The following is a 15,120-nucleotide window of genomic DNA, read 5'->3' as shown; positions in this document are numbered from 1 at the left end:
ACTAGAATCTGTTTTCAATTTTACATGTAATGTCTTCACTTCTTCAGAATGATGGGTAAGAGTCCTCTGAGATCGTTTTGAAACTCAACGCATTGCTGGTGATTTAGTATTGACAAGCATGGGCTTAGGTAGGCTAGTTAAATATAAACACTCTTAGGAGTCATATTTTAGCTTCGGCCTCTAGATATATATTTACAGGGTTCTTTCAAATTCAGCTTGCTTCTACAAAATGTAAAAAGAAAAGTTCACAGATCATTTCTGTTAAATTGATAGTACCTGATCCCTCTTCAGTCACCATGCCAAGGCCTTCTGCTTTGTTCTGACGTTCAAATGCATTTAGGTCAAGAACACTGCAATGAGAAAAATTACATTTGTCCTGTGATTACTTAAATATATGTAATATTTCATTTTGTGAAAGACAGAGAAGAAGTACCACAGTACAGTTTATTAAAACACAATATTCCATTCCTTTTTTCTGCCTTCTAAAAAGTCCTATTTATACGTCTAACAAAGATGGGTTTTCCCAAAATCTTTATGATTACTTAACATTGATCATTAACCTGGTCTCTGCAGGATTTACAGGATACCTCCAGAGTTAAGAATTAGCCCCTGAGGAATGCTCTTAACTCTGGAGTTGTTTTCTGGCATATCTCAGGTAGACACAAATGACAGTAACATTCGTGAAAAGACCTCTTTTACCAAGGTGGATCCATATCATATGAAGATTTTCATACCATGAGCACCACCTTGTCCTTTACCCCAAATCTAGCACATTAAAGTCCCCAGGTGCTGTTTGCAAAAAATATATAAAGGATCTTTCAAAAAATATAAATCCTGTGGAATAAAACCTAAATGCAAAATAATAAATTTTTAAAGTATTTTCTTACCTGCAGGACTGCATAAGACCAGCAAGGCTCTGAAAGAATCCCACATCCTTTTTATCTTTGAGGTAGTCAAGCATTTTCTACAGTAAAAACAAATAATTTACACAAAAAATTAATATTTATACTATGTACTAATCTAGTTAATACTATATAGATTCTAGATTACTAGTGATGCTGTTTTTTTGAAATATCTCTAATATTTACAAATTAGATAAAAGAGTCTTGCAGAGAAAAATTCAGGTATCAAAAATAAAAAGAATATTTAATGCTCACATCCCTTACAGAAAAGGTCATCCATTTTGGATATTCCTTCCAAAAACACGGAAAATAAAGATAGTAACTAAATTCAACACAGCCAGCAGAATTTAGTGTTTAATATAAATACAATTTCGCCATTAGTAGGCCACAAATTTGTATTGACACTACTGTTTATAGCATTAGACTGGGCTTGTTTGTTTTAAATTATTTCAGCTGCAACAGCACATTAGTAGTCATGAAAGTACGTTTTAAATTTGTTTCAGCTTTATTGTAATGTGTAATATCTATCTGTTAATAGATCGCAATAACAAGAAGTTACACAGTGGAGTGAACTCTGATTTTAGAATGCAATGTGTTATTGAGTAAAGGTATAGGATGATCCCAGAGGTCTCTGTTGTGAGCAAAAGTCACAATGCTCAAAGATTAATCTTAGCAGGAATGCTACAAGGATTCATGTTGTGAGTGAGGTAAAAGTCATTTTGCAAATAAAAAGAATAATAGTAAAAATGGATAATAAGTAACCTCCAAAAGGAAAGACCACATAAGCAGACATTGTTAACAAAACGTATCAGCATAACTCCAAGTAGACCCAAGATCACAGAAAAAAGAATACCCCCATCAACAACACCGTACTAATCAAAGCAAAGAACTCTGGAGGATGATGACGACGACTTTTCAAAACCACTTCTGTACCTGTCCCCCCACCCACAGCATTCTTCCCAAGGAAGACTGAAGATTCAATCTTAGGACCTAAAGGAAAATCGGAAAGGTGAGCATAACACCAGAGAAAATGGAGCATAACACCAGAGAAAATGGAGCATAACACCAGAGAAAATGGGTAGAAAAGAGGCAACTGAAAAAGCAGCAGTTCTAACTGTATTACTGATGCTTTTATGTTATAGGTATGTAATTTAGACTAGTAGTATTAATATTATTGTAACTGTACTAATAACTGTTCCCTGATTAATTAAGACTTTATCAAATAATTTTAAAAAGATTGTAGCATTACAAATTCAGATTAAATAACTACGTACAAATGTCATGATTTTCTGAAGTGATTTAACATCATGACGTCACAAAGAAGTAACTGGCAATGGCTCAAGGAGATACTTTTCTGATGGTCTTCCTGGTCAATTCCTGGTAATGATAGCCCCTGAAAAGAGCATTCTTTTTGGCTGCATTCAGCTGCTTCAGCAGTTGCTTAACTTGGGACCTTAACTGTTTCCAGTTGTCCATATTCTTCAAACAATGCTACAGCACTGTAATAATGGCACCCATGAATTTTTCTAGACTCAGGAATCTTCAAATAGTACAGAATACTGAATGTACTCTGTATCAGTCACCTCTCTTCAACAGTGCAGAATACTGTTAATATATCAGACTTGTCCACTGCTCACCACATTATCTTACTATAGATTAGTAAGTCAGGTTTGAGTTCTCTGCTTGTATCACCAAGACTCTCCATGGCATAAGCAAAGGACTTCTAAAGTTGCATAAATTCTTTTTGATGAAGACTGGGATCAGCAATTTTGCTCCACTGGCCACAGAACAATGGCAATCTCCCAGGAAATCCTTCCCTCCCACAGAATTCCTCTAGAAGTTATTGATTTCGCATAAAACTTCCCCCTTCCAGCTGAAGTGCAAAACATTTCTTTTTAGCCTTGTATTCTGTAGATTAATTATATGTGTAAGAACTATATACCTAGCAAACAAGGTGCTTTTGTACAGTATTTTCCTCTGGGAATGAAAGTAAAAGGATAAACAGCATCTGACAAATAGTCACATTACATAATGCACTACTATAATAGTAATGACCATGGTATGAAGATGTATATTGACTAGAATGGGTGAAAATAAATTAGAAACTTACCTGTTGAACAGTAGAATTTCCTCCATTTAAGATGGCAATCCCCAGCTTTAGGGTAGCTGCAACCATTGGCCCCATCTCACCTTAAAATTATTTTAAAATATACTTTTAGATCTTATATAAAAATAAGAATGTTCTATTAACTTATCCATACAATGACTTAAATGGTAGTTCATCTGGAGAGGCCTTTTTGTTTCTCTTGTAAAACAGACCTATTTTTCTTTCATGATCTCTAATGTGACTTAATATCTTCCTGAGTGCCTACAGACATATTGTAATGTATACACAGTACACAGAAGCAAGATAGAAGATAGGAAGAACTGAGCGCAATGAACATAAATCACATTTCATTTGCTAGAACATCCAGCAGCTGCTTTAAGATGGGTGCACAATTTTTTAAGCTAGCTTTCAAGTTTAACAATGTGTCTTCTCTGCATGCCAGCCTAGATATTTTTTCCTGTTTCTTCAGAAAATGACAGTGATCCAAAGCATTTAGTTACAGTTAATGAAATTTGTAAACAAGAATTTTTAAAACATCACTACTGTAGAAACAAATCACAGAACAATGAAAACATCAAACCTTAGAGTAAGATGGTGTCTAAGGGACAAAAGTATCATTTACACTTCCAAAATGTTTTATCAAAGTACACCAATAAAGTAGATATTTGGGCAGTGAAAAGAAAAAAAAAAAAAAAAAGACCAAAGTCTACACCTACTTCAGAACTGTACACATTTATCCCAGAATTTGGGGGCCTTTTTGTCATTGCATACTGCTAAAGCTATATGCTAAGCTTCCTCTCAACCATCACTAGAAAAATGAATAATAATAGTATCAAAAACAACTACAACCACAAATTCTTGAGAATTATTCATTATATTTTTCTGGATTTGCTGTCAAAAATTTTTGAAACTTTGGGTGCATTTTGAAAGTAAACTTTAGTGCCAAACATCTGTAGGTTTTGCCCAATAAAAATTACAATAATTTCAAAGATCATTAGAAATAAGGTTAAATATGTAATCTACACAACAAAACCTTACCTTTACTAGCACTGATTGTCTGCAGAACCATCTCAGCAGCACCTCGGTCATGCAGTCTGGCTTGTTGATACAGAAGTTTTTGCTTTTCCATTTCTTTTTCCTGAATAAAAATTCCAGTCATTTAAGATGAGGACTTCAGTTACTATCAGTTCTCCAAAGGTTTCTGGTTTGCTCTTAGTATATGGGCTCTATGGCAACATCATGGACCATTTTAATACATACTATGCTACTGAACAGATATTTAACATGTTCAAGTAATATTCTCCCCTTGGTATTTTTCTTTAATATGCTTTTAGCAGTTTATCTGAAAAGAGTCATCTCAATTGTAAATCATTAGGTTAGTTCAAAGCCCATGTTCATTACATATATACTGCATATATCAAACTTGCACTTTTGTGCTGTGTTTTTGTGCAACAGTTCATACTCTTAATAATCTTCTATAGTGTGACCATAACTTCATACTGCTCAGTATGTGGCTCTTGAGTTGCAAGTTGTTGCTGAATACCAGAGTAACAGAAGCATCTCAGAATTTTTTTCAAAACATATCATTATATTACAATATAGATTGCCCACCCTACCAACAGAATATTTGATAGAATACACTGTGCTTTTATATTTTGCATTCTCTAGCGGCAACAAACAATACTGCATGGCGTTGCTTGAGCAATGGTGAAGTTTGTTCTTTATAATTTAAACTACTACCGAAAACATAAAGAAGAACATAAAGAGCAAACATAAAGGCACAGTTAATTCCAGATGAGTTTGAACTTTCACCAAGTAAATTGAAGTTTGCTGGAGAATTGAGGATGACTAAGCAGTATAAGTTGCAAAATGGAAGTTGCATAGAGCCCTATGACAGTGAGTCCATCAGATGGCGTGGTAAAAAGCTTACTCAAAAGGAACATGACACAATCAGTTAGTATCATGTCCAAAAACACAACGCCCAAAACATGTATGACCTAAAAGCAGGAACAGCTGCAGCAGAAGTAGCCAGAATGACAGCTTTGCTGCCATAAACTTTCCATCCAAGTTACGGAAAAAAGACATTGGAAGATGGAAGAGGTTTAAAAAATGAAGGCTTGCTAAATAGAGGGTATGAATAATAAATTAAAAAAAGAAGAGGTAAAAAATAGAAATATGTTCAAATGAATGAAAAAGAAACCTTCAACTCAAAAGCAAACCAACACAGACATTTATGCTGTTACCAGAGAGTTCTCGCCGAGGCTGGCAAATTTGTTTCTTAAATCTTTGATAATATCGTGCTGCGGAAACAAAATTCATCAGGGTTTTTTTTTTTTCACACTATTAGCTCTCCTGTGGTTAAATTGTATCTTTCTTTTTTCTTTAAATTATGTGACAGATCTAGATGGAGGCACAAAAAGGAAAAAAAAAAATGGCAGCTTTGCTTCATATTTAGCCATGCTAAGGTTTGAAAGTTTTGCCTTCATGTTTAAACCTCTTCCTGGGAGTTCAACAAAAACAAAACAGAAACATACACACACGCACACACACACCCCACACGCACAAACCACCAGAAAATCATGACATCACAGGTTCAATATAGCTACAATAAAATAATTTCATTTGCTTCAGATGCCACTGAAAACTGATCAGTGTTTCTTTTTTAAAAAAACTATTTCCTATTTCTAGTTCTTTTAGTTTTAGACCCAACAATCTTTCATTTTTCTACCATTGCAAGATTTATTATTCATTTTGTTCACAAGCCTAACATCAGCTATACTACTTTCATGACACAATATTTTTTGGATAAGTTTGTAAGAATGCTTATAGTGAGGATGCATCTGCATAATCTACGGACTAAAAGAACGGGTATGCACACTTCTTGCAATGGCACTATAGAAGAACAGTAGAAACAGGCATTGCCAAACAGCTTAAACAGAGAAGAGTGGCATTCCTGATGGAAATCAAGCTGTCTAGGTAACTAGTAACAAAGCAGACCAAAAATAAAAATAAATAAATAAATAAATAAATAAAATCCACCAACAAAAATTCACCATAAACATTTCTTCTAAAAGCAACCATTCCTTTGATGATAACTCCCAAAGATCATGGTTCCTTCTTCAGCTTGACAATGCTTTTTTACTGTTGCTTTCTCCATGCAATGTTAATACATATCAATATATCTATACGTGATGGTAGCGCTGATATGAAGTGGGCCACCCATTCCATACAAAGTATACTAAATTAATAGAGCTGCTAGCTGGTTGAAGTATCCCCAGTTCTCTAAGATGAGACTACTAAACTGCTAGCACAAAAAATAATTAAAATACAATTAATCTCAAAAGTGAATTTCAAAATAAATGAACGGCCAGTCTAAGGCCATTTCTCTGCCACCTGCTGTGCTTTCTTGTTCTAGGTACTCTTCTGTAGTTTAGGAATACTGATGTGTCTCAATGCCAGGCATCTATAAGCCTTCTATCATTTGATATTAGTTCCATGATACAAGTAAATACTTCTGAAAATGCTTGAAAGTAGTGTCTAAGTATCATTACTAAAAATTATAAATAGGTTCATAAATTAACTACCATGTTCTTAGATATATGCAGTCAGTGGCAGTCTGCTTGTAATTTTTTAATTTCCTCAAAACTACAGCTATTTATTTTGAATGTAATAATTCTTAACAAGACTTTAGAACAGTGGTAGACTTCCTGTAGTAGAGGATATATTAAATGTTATTAAGTAAACATAGGCTTTTATCTACTCTAACTTAACCCAATGAGTTCATAAAATTTGAAAGTACTCCCTGCATTCATCTTATCACTGTTGGTGATAAGAAAATAACAACAATAAAAATAAAATGTAGCTAGGAAAAACATGTATGCAAAAAAGATTGTTTTGATTTTATTGGCTGTAAAAAAACATTTGGCTTTCTTGGCCATTAGCAGTAACTATTTTGTAATATGGTGAGAGGAAAGTAAAGGAAGCAACATTGATCTGAAAAGTATCTGGGAAAAAAAGAGAATTGAAGAGGAACAAACCATCTTATTAATGAATTTTTAACAAAATTCAGACAAGATAGCAAAAAGCTATTATATGCTTCACAATATAACAGCTGAAAAGACAAAAGAATTATAGCAATTGTTCGTCAAAATTATTTCTTGTATTCACACCAATATTGAGAGAAAGAAGTACTGGTGTTCTGCTGACTCTCCCCAGTAATAAATGCCTGGGAGGAAAAAAATTTATCATGTCATATCATTAGATTTTACGACATAACTATGTTACTCAATATCAATAGTTGGCATGATAATCCACATGGGCACAAAGTAAGGATTGTTTTATCAACATTATATTTCACATTTCCTAGCATTTGGATAATCTGTATTAAAAACTTTAACGTTATATTACAAATATACCTTGTTCGTACAACATATGGTTATAAACCAAACAAACCTCATATACTAAGCTAAACAAAATACTACTCTCTATTAAAATAACATTAAATTTGAACTACAAATGCACAGGAATAAAGATATCCTGAAATAAAACCTTCACTACACATTTTATTTTGTTTTGGTTAAAATGCCTCCACTTCAGCTTGCAGCAATATCTTTTCTGATGTCATCGTGTGTATACCGTCATTCATTTATATCTTCCCCTCTGGCAAGGAAGTTAGTTTTTTACAATGAGGATGGTGAGGCACTGGAACAGGTTGCCCAGAGAGGTAGTAGATGCCCCCTCCCTGGAAATATTCAAGGCCAGGTTGGATGGGGCTCTGAGAAACCTGACCTAGTTGACGATGTCCCTGCTTATTGCAAGGGGATTGGACTAGATGACCTTTAGAAGTCTCTTTTAATGCAAACTATTCTATGTATAAATAACTTATCCTGTAGTTGTGGAGAGTGAAACCATGTATTAGGTTGCATCCATTCCATTATGGGTAGGAAAACCACATTTTTGCATACTAATTGGAATGTTTCATTCCAAAGTATTGATCATTGAGTCTGACCTTAATTCGTGTCTTTCGCTAACAAAAATAATTATTTATTGTAAATATATGGTATATGGTCAGTCCATTTATGCATGCTTTGTGACAGTGAGAGATAACAGTGACCATCTCTGATGGGCTAACATCGGAGCTTGCATAGGCTAACATTAAGAGCTTGCACTATTTGTGTGTACTGAAACTTGCAAGTCTTTCTGTGCCTGAGGTAAGTGACAGCACAATGTATCATTGTGACAAAAATCCAGTGAATACAAAAGTCTATCAACAAAGTTGTTGCCAGTAACAGGGATGAATAAAACTGACACAGGAAGCTTTATCTCCTCTAGTTCTTTTCTTCCTGTGAAGAGCCAATTTAAACCAATTTAAACCAATTGATTTTAAAAAGATGAGCTAGCTTTTGATTCCTTTTTTTGAATTCGTGCTACACACATTTAAAGCACATCAATATGTAGCAAACCCATAGAGGAGTCAGTGACTCCAATGAAGAAACCTATTTGCATTCAGCTAGTGGAACACTTTGGAAAGAATTTCCTATCGGAGTCAAGGGGGACAGTGACACTAACTCTACAGGGAGTCAGTTGAGCGTCTGTTCAATATGATAGAAAGTTAACTTATGAGTCAAAGGGCAAGGAGCAAAGATAATCATAATAATTCAAAGCAAATGCTAGCAGGCAAATGCAGACAGGCACAAAGTAATGCACAGACAACTTTATTGTGGGTTTATGTTGTGACCTCTCTACTGCTCACACAGTGATCCCAGTACAGATTATTTGTACAAAAACGAGACTACACTGCATGAGATATGGGCATGAAAATTGCTGATAAAATACAGTTGTTTTTATCACATTCTAAGCTTGCCAAAAGTCTCTGTCACGCTGACTGCAAAAAGATTCGGGACTCTAAACATCAGATCTTTTTAAAGTCTAGAGGAGCAGTAGAGTTTTATCCCCATACAAATTGAACAGTCAGTCTTTTCACCTGCACACAGAACATGGAATAAAAGAACTGCCTTCAACATTGAACTTGATAGATAGACAGACAGAAACAAACACACAAATGCACACATGCAGACACACAGCTGGTATATATGGACTTGTATATTTATAACTGTTTCCTGACATGTATGAAGGAAGCAAGGATGATTCTTTGTTGTGTTTTTTTTCCCTTTTAAAACACTTCTCCATCAGCAAGACAGAAAATTTTCTATGGACCATACAGCATTTAGTGTACAGTAACCAGGTATGTAGAGTGATAGACATGTTGTATTTGAATAGCTGAGTTGATGGAAGAAACAAAGAAGAAATTATACTATATAGACTGCTTACATACTTCCTTTAGGGTTTCATAATATGTACTTTGTGTTTGTGGCAATTACAATACCTTTTGACCAACTTTATGTAGTCTGTGTGAGTGCATTCATCTTCCAGGATAATGCCTTTATCATACGAAGGTGGAACAGATCTGTGCAAGCTTTTGAAGGAGTAAGAGTAAAGTTGATCCTAGGATACATCTTCTCTTTCCGCAGCTGTATGGGAACCTCTTTCGTTTGTGAATTAAATGCTAATAGAAGTGCTTGCAAACAAAACGCTAAATTCATGCTCTTTTCAATGGAGAAGGTTATAATTGTTCCCCATATTGCCATAGGCAATGAACTTTGAAGCTACTGACTGGAGTATGACCATCAGCTAAATCTGTACATTCCCCATCTCAAGCAAATCATCTCTACTTAGTCCAGCTGCCATTAGCCACAGCACAAATAACTATATTTAAACACCTCAGAACCAAAAATTAGCTACCTCACACACCATACCTCCTCTCAGAACATCAACCTTGCAGCACTTTCCACAAGCAGCCTGAGTCAACAACGGCAACTGAGACTTCTACTTGCAAGAGGGCAAGTAGGCTGGTGCTTAAGCCATGGGCGACTTTTAGAAACAAATGGTGAGACTTTCATGATGAGACACGAAAGACTGTGTAAGAAATTCAGTCAATAAAAAAAACCAACACTGACATTTCAGAGCTATTGCCTCTATGTTTTTAGAGAAAACATGGAACAACTAGGAATCACTTCAGGTATGGAGTAGCTATGGAGTTTCTATCAAATACTACCACAATGAAAGCTAAAGACACAGTCTATACCAAAGGATCTGAATCACAGATAAACTATAATATAATTGATGCTCTCTCTGTGACAAACCTTGGAAACAGAATTCCACTACTGTATCAGAAATGCATGTTTGCTAAGATACAGAAGAAAAGTCCAACTGCTTTCTCTTAAGAGCCAAATAAATGATTTTAATCATTCAAATTAAATTATAACCAGAAAGAAGGTAACTGATGCACAAAAGGCAAGAACAGCAAAACAATATGAATAAGCCAAATGACACTCTGTTTTCCCCAAAATGGCAACATAATTTTATATGACATATTTTGCATAAATAATTATTGGAGTCTTTAAAAAGAGTTTGTGCACAAGAAGGGTTTGGTAGAGATGTCATGCTGGAACTGAGATGTTAAAAACATTTTCAAGACCCCTTAGTTGAACTTATCCAAGATGTTGGGCCTAAAAAAATCACAAAATTAGACCCAGACAAATACACACATATTTTTTTGTTTTACCTTGCTGCGTTGTGATCCTGTCACCTTAAGGAAGGGCAAGGACAAGAAGCGAAATAGTAATAAGAAAAAGAAGTCCAAAATTTTTTTTCTGCAGGTGACTGACCAAATACACACACAGAATTGTCTTTTGAACAGATTAATACATTAATTGAACATAAGTTTCATAGCTACAGAAAAAATAATGAGAAACAAATGAATAGGATCTTCTCTCGAAAGATAAAATTGAATGCTGAACAAGAAACCCATTATAATTTAGATAAGGAGCACTAATAAATCCCTTACTGATAAATTTATTCATTCACCTCAATGGCTTCCTATTTATAATTGTTCACATTTATAAGCACAAGATTTTTTGATATCTAACAAGCATGCATGGGCTAACTGAAAAGCTTATAGAAATAAATAATCTTTGTGTAGTCAGTAATACTTCATACATTGCATTTCCAGGGAAAAAAACAAATCAAACAAACTAAAAAGCACTGAAATTTGGAATAATACTTAGATATTTATCAATAAACAGAAATTTATATGTTGGGTGTGTCAGTTGTACTCAAATGGACTTAGAAGTTCTGAGTGATTTAAAAGAATTTTGTATTGGTATTCTTTCTGATTTCTGTATACAGCCAAATAGGGAATGTGTACTTAAATAATTCAGTGCTGTCTCACGCAGCATCATGTAGAAAACATACAGAACATCTGACATGTACAAAACAATGGGAGTAAAAGCAAACGTGCCCCAAACCACTCCTCAAAAATCAAAGCAGCACAGGTAGTTCTATGTCAAATCAATCACTATATTCAGAAATACTTTAAAGTAAAAATAAAAGCATGTATTTCATGTTTCTGTGTTTTAGTAAAGATATTAAATATAAGATTTGAAAGATATAAGACAACTTTTAACGTCAGAATTACAATATGCTAAAATACATTAAAATATTAACAAGCTAATTCCCTTAGTGCCCCTCAGAACAGACAAATTTCTTGTAAACTCCATTTTATTAATGGAAAAAGAGAGACAGATCCCAGAGCAAACACATGACAAGGATTAATTTCTTACTCTTATAATCAACTCATGTAAGTGTGTTTCCTTATAGAGTGGTGATCACTAAACACTCAACATTAAACAACAATAAATACAGATTCCCTATTCTCAACATAGGAAAAAGCTTGGCAGCATCGATGAATAAAAGCTCACCTTTTACTAAGAAGTACTAATATGTATGTGAACATAAAACCACTGTCTAAATAACTGGTACTGAATGTAAATGACTACTGCAAAAAGCAGTACTATTTCAGTATTTTAACTACTCAAACTAAAGGTAGGACATGATACTTTACAAGATACAGTCTGTTATTATCAGACTTGCAGAATAAGTTACTACCTATAAGATTTCTCTTCAACTAAAAAATTAAAGTCAAACAGAAAAACATGGAAGATCTGTTAAATCACTCTCTATATAACCTAGTATTATGTGATACTACATGTTTTTGTTTTATTACTAATGGCAACATATCTGCCAATCCAGCTTCTGACATGCAGTTCACTGGCATAACAAGCTGCAGTAAGCATGAACCAAGAAACATAAATGTCAGTTGGAAGCTATGAAATAATGTCTAACATGACAAGAAAAAACAAAACAGAAATATAATCTTACTTCAAAACTCTTCACTTCTTCTTCACCATCATCATCATCTTCATCATGGCAGCTCTGATACCAGGTAGAAAGAAAGCATTTACTGGTAAGTTAGTGGGGGTGGGGAGGAAGGGAGGCTAAGCCTTCCTTCACTTTACACACAATTCCTCTTGATCTTCCTTATTAGTTTTATTAAAACAGAAAAGATGCAAAAGATAGCAATTTAAAAAATTACCTTTGCCATAATGTCAGCATAAGCCATATACAGGAAATCTTCTTCCAATTTGCTGGTTAATAGAGAGACAAAAGGGAAAATGAGGAAGATTAGAACTGTTATAGTAGAACCGGAGCAGTAAATATTTTTAAGCACCTTAAAAATCTTTTTAAAGGATTTCTATGCTCATAATTAATTACAAAAGTCTTTTCGGAAAATGAGGACTTCATTAACTAATACAAACTGAAAAGTAAAGCCAGCTACAAACACAATGCTCAGAATTTCATAAATGCCTTCCAATGAAGAGAACATAGGTAATTTTTGAATTATACCTAGAACATACTTACATTTCACATTCAGAACATAACTGTCAATAGAATCATAGAATCACAGAATGGTTTGGGTTGGAAGAGACCTTAAAGATCATCTAGTTCCAACCCCCCTGCTGCGGGCAGGGACACCCTCCACTAGACCACGTTGCCCAAAGCCTCATCTGGTCTAGGGAACACAGACAGAAGAGAGAGGTGTAGTAAGTCCTGAACACAGCACCCATAACTGTGAAAAAAGTGTGTAAGGGCATCTATTAATCTCTAAAAAACTCCTTACATCTCATTATCAGTCATATTAAAATCTCTTTACATACCACAGGCTAGAGAGGTTTGCGTGTAACTCAAACTCATCATATGTGCATACACATGTGTTTTGGCCTAGCCTATTCAATCTCACTTGAACAGAGGCATGTATAACTTCAAATACAAGCGCAATCTGAAAATCTGCATACACTCTGCAGTCTCTCACACCACCCCTACCATTTCTCAGTCAAGGCTGTTCGACTGAATAGCAGAATAAGTTGATGTAAAGGATCAACTCTTTTAAGGCTTTCATCTTCTTCCGGTGGTTCCTCCCCAGGTTTCTTTAGGGAAAAAGAGATTTTAAAAGTATATTCAATTATCTATAGAGAAAAATGTTTCACTCTGTGCAATTTATTAAACATTAAATACTTGCATATGTAATTTTGGTTTGGACAACTAGGAAGAAACAAGTTTGAAGCAAAGTATGAAAAGCCTGAATCCTGACTGTGTTTACAACCATGAAGACTTACAATGACACCATTTGCAAAGCTCTGGATTTCCTCTCCTCATAAAAATTAACCCCCTTCCCTAGATTCTGAAAATCTTTTACTGCTGTTATCCAGAACAAGTAGTAACCAGAAGCCATCATTTGATATTATATTATATGTTCCTCTCTATGTTAACAAGCTTCATCAGCTAAAAATTGGAATCCTCTAGAATCCAAGTCTTATGCTAGGTATAATGTTTGCTGAGGAACTGAGAGGCTTTGAGGGAGAAGAAAACCAAACTTGAAGCTCACCAATAATTTTAGACAGAAGGAGCCATATCTACCAACAACAGTAATGCTGGCAGATGTAGAACTTTAGAAGATAACAAATCAATAATGTATAAAAAAAATTACATATCATTCAGTAATATATATACACACACTTCTTTTTTTCATGTGGTTATTTTGCTTTCAGGTTTAGACAGCTCTAGTTAGTTCACTCTAAAAGAGAAAAGTAATCCTAAATACTATAATGGCAACCACTGAAGCAGTGTTTTGAAAAGAATCTATACAAAATCTGTCCTCTGATTTCTTGTCTTTTGCCAAAAGACATTTCAGAAAGTAAGTTTTGCATATCAAGTTATTAACAAAATTGCTTCATCCAGACATATTTTTCTACAAAGCATCTAGTAGCCTGAAGAAAATTGGTTGCATAAATTATGCCCAGTCTTCTTCCTTGTTTTCATCTAGCTGTATACAATAAAATACAGATAAAAAGAATTCCATGCATTGGTAAGACCGCACAAGTAAGAAATTATTATGATGTTCGATGTTATCTGTTAGCAATAAGGAAGGGTTAGCCACACGACAGATAAGGAAAAGAGATTTTTTTGCCTATTAAGAAAAAAATTCTATGTGCTAGTGTCAAATACATTTCTGTGGGAATGCTTATAGATCTGTATGTGTACTATGTTTCATGTGTGCCTGTGAAGTCACCTTTTCCACTCATCTGTACCAAACATGACTGGTTGCAGCTAAGAATACACTTTAGTTGACGTATATGCAGAATGATTGTTTCATATGCTAGTCTATGATGGCCTTACAAGGTTCATTTCACATTTTGCAATATGTGACAATATTTTCAGTATCAATAATAAGATCTGAACAACACAAATTATAACTCTAGTTATAACTCACCATTATGGAGGTCTTCCCCTGCTCTTTATTTCAATCGCATTTAGGATGCTGACCTTTCTCTTTAAATGGCAGCATTCTCTATTTGGCAATGTTATCAAACAGAATACCTCTCTAATGTTGTCAAAATTGATGATGCAAAAGGGTAGAATTTGCGTTAATGTTTAATACAAGTTATTAGTTTTCATAGATTTAATTCAAATTAAATGGAGGATCAAATTCACCAATGACCGAGTTAAGAAGAACTCGTTATTAAGCATAGCATGAACACTAGAACCAAATGATTTTCTGACATTTCTGGGAAATAAGTAGTCTTAATTTTCAATATTTTGAGACATTTGCCCTACAGTTATTTAAGTGAAAAATAAAAAGCTTTAACTGAATGT

At 34.4% G+C, this 15,120-nt stretch overlaps 1 protein-coding gene across 7 annotated transcripts in view; it reads right to left on the bottom strand.

Annotated features, from left to right (window-relative positions):
- RYR2 (ryanodine receptor 2) overlaps positions 1-15,120 on the bottom strand; it is a 429,918-nt gene that overhangs the window by 46,334 nt on the left and 368,464 nt on the right. For 6 of the 7 annotated variants that reach the window (XM_075748765.1, XM_075748767.1, XM_075748769.1 and 3 more), the window contains 8 exons: positions 13,291-13,394; positions 12,503-12,554; positions 12,289-12,342; positions 10,634-10,657; positions 4,048-4,147; positions 3,013-3,092; positions 888-964; positions 277-350 (listed from right to left, as the gene is read on the bottom strand). In XM_075748765.1, the coding sequence (XP_075604880.1) occupies positions 277-350; positions 888-964; positions 3,013-3,092; positions 4,048-4,147; positions 10,634-10,657; positions 12,289-12,342; positions 12,503-12,554; positions 13,291-13,394 (565 nt within the window). The remainder of the gene's footprint in view (positions 1-276; positions 351-887; positions 965-3,012; positions 3,093-4,047; positions 4,148-10,633; positions 10,658-12,288; positions 12,343-12,502; positions 12,555-13,290; positions 13,395-15,120) is intronic. The other variant, XM_075748768.1, reaches the window with a different exon arrangement.

The sequence above is a fragment of the Balearica regulorum genome, chromosome 3 (assembly GCF_011004875.1).
Source record: "Balearica regulorum gibbericeps isolate bBalReg1 chromosome 3, bBalReg1.pri, whole genome shotgun sequence".
In the NCBI taxonomy this organism is placed as follows: domain Eukaryota; kingdom Metazoa; phylum Chordata; class Aves; order Gruiformes; family Gruidae; genus Balearica; species Balearica regulorum.
This window is presented reverse-complemented; position numbering and strand designations above follow the sequence as displayed.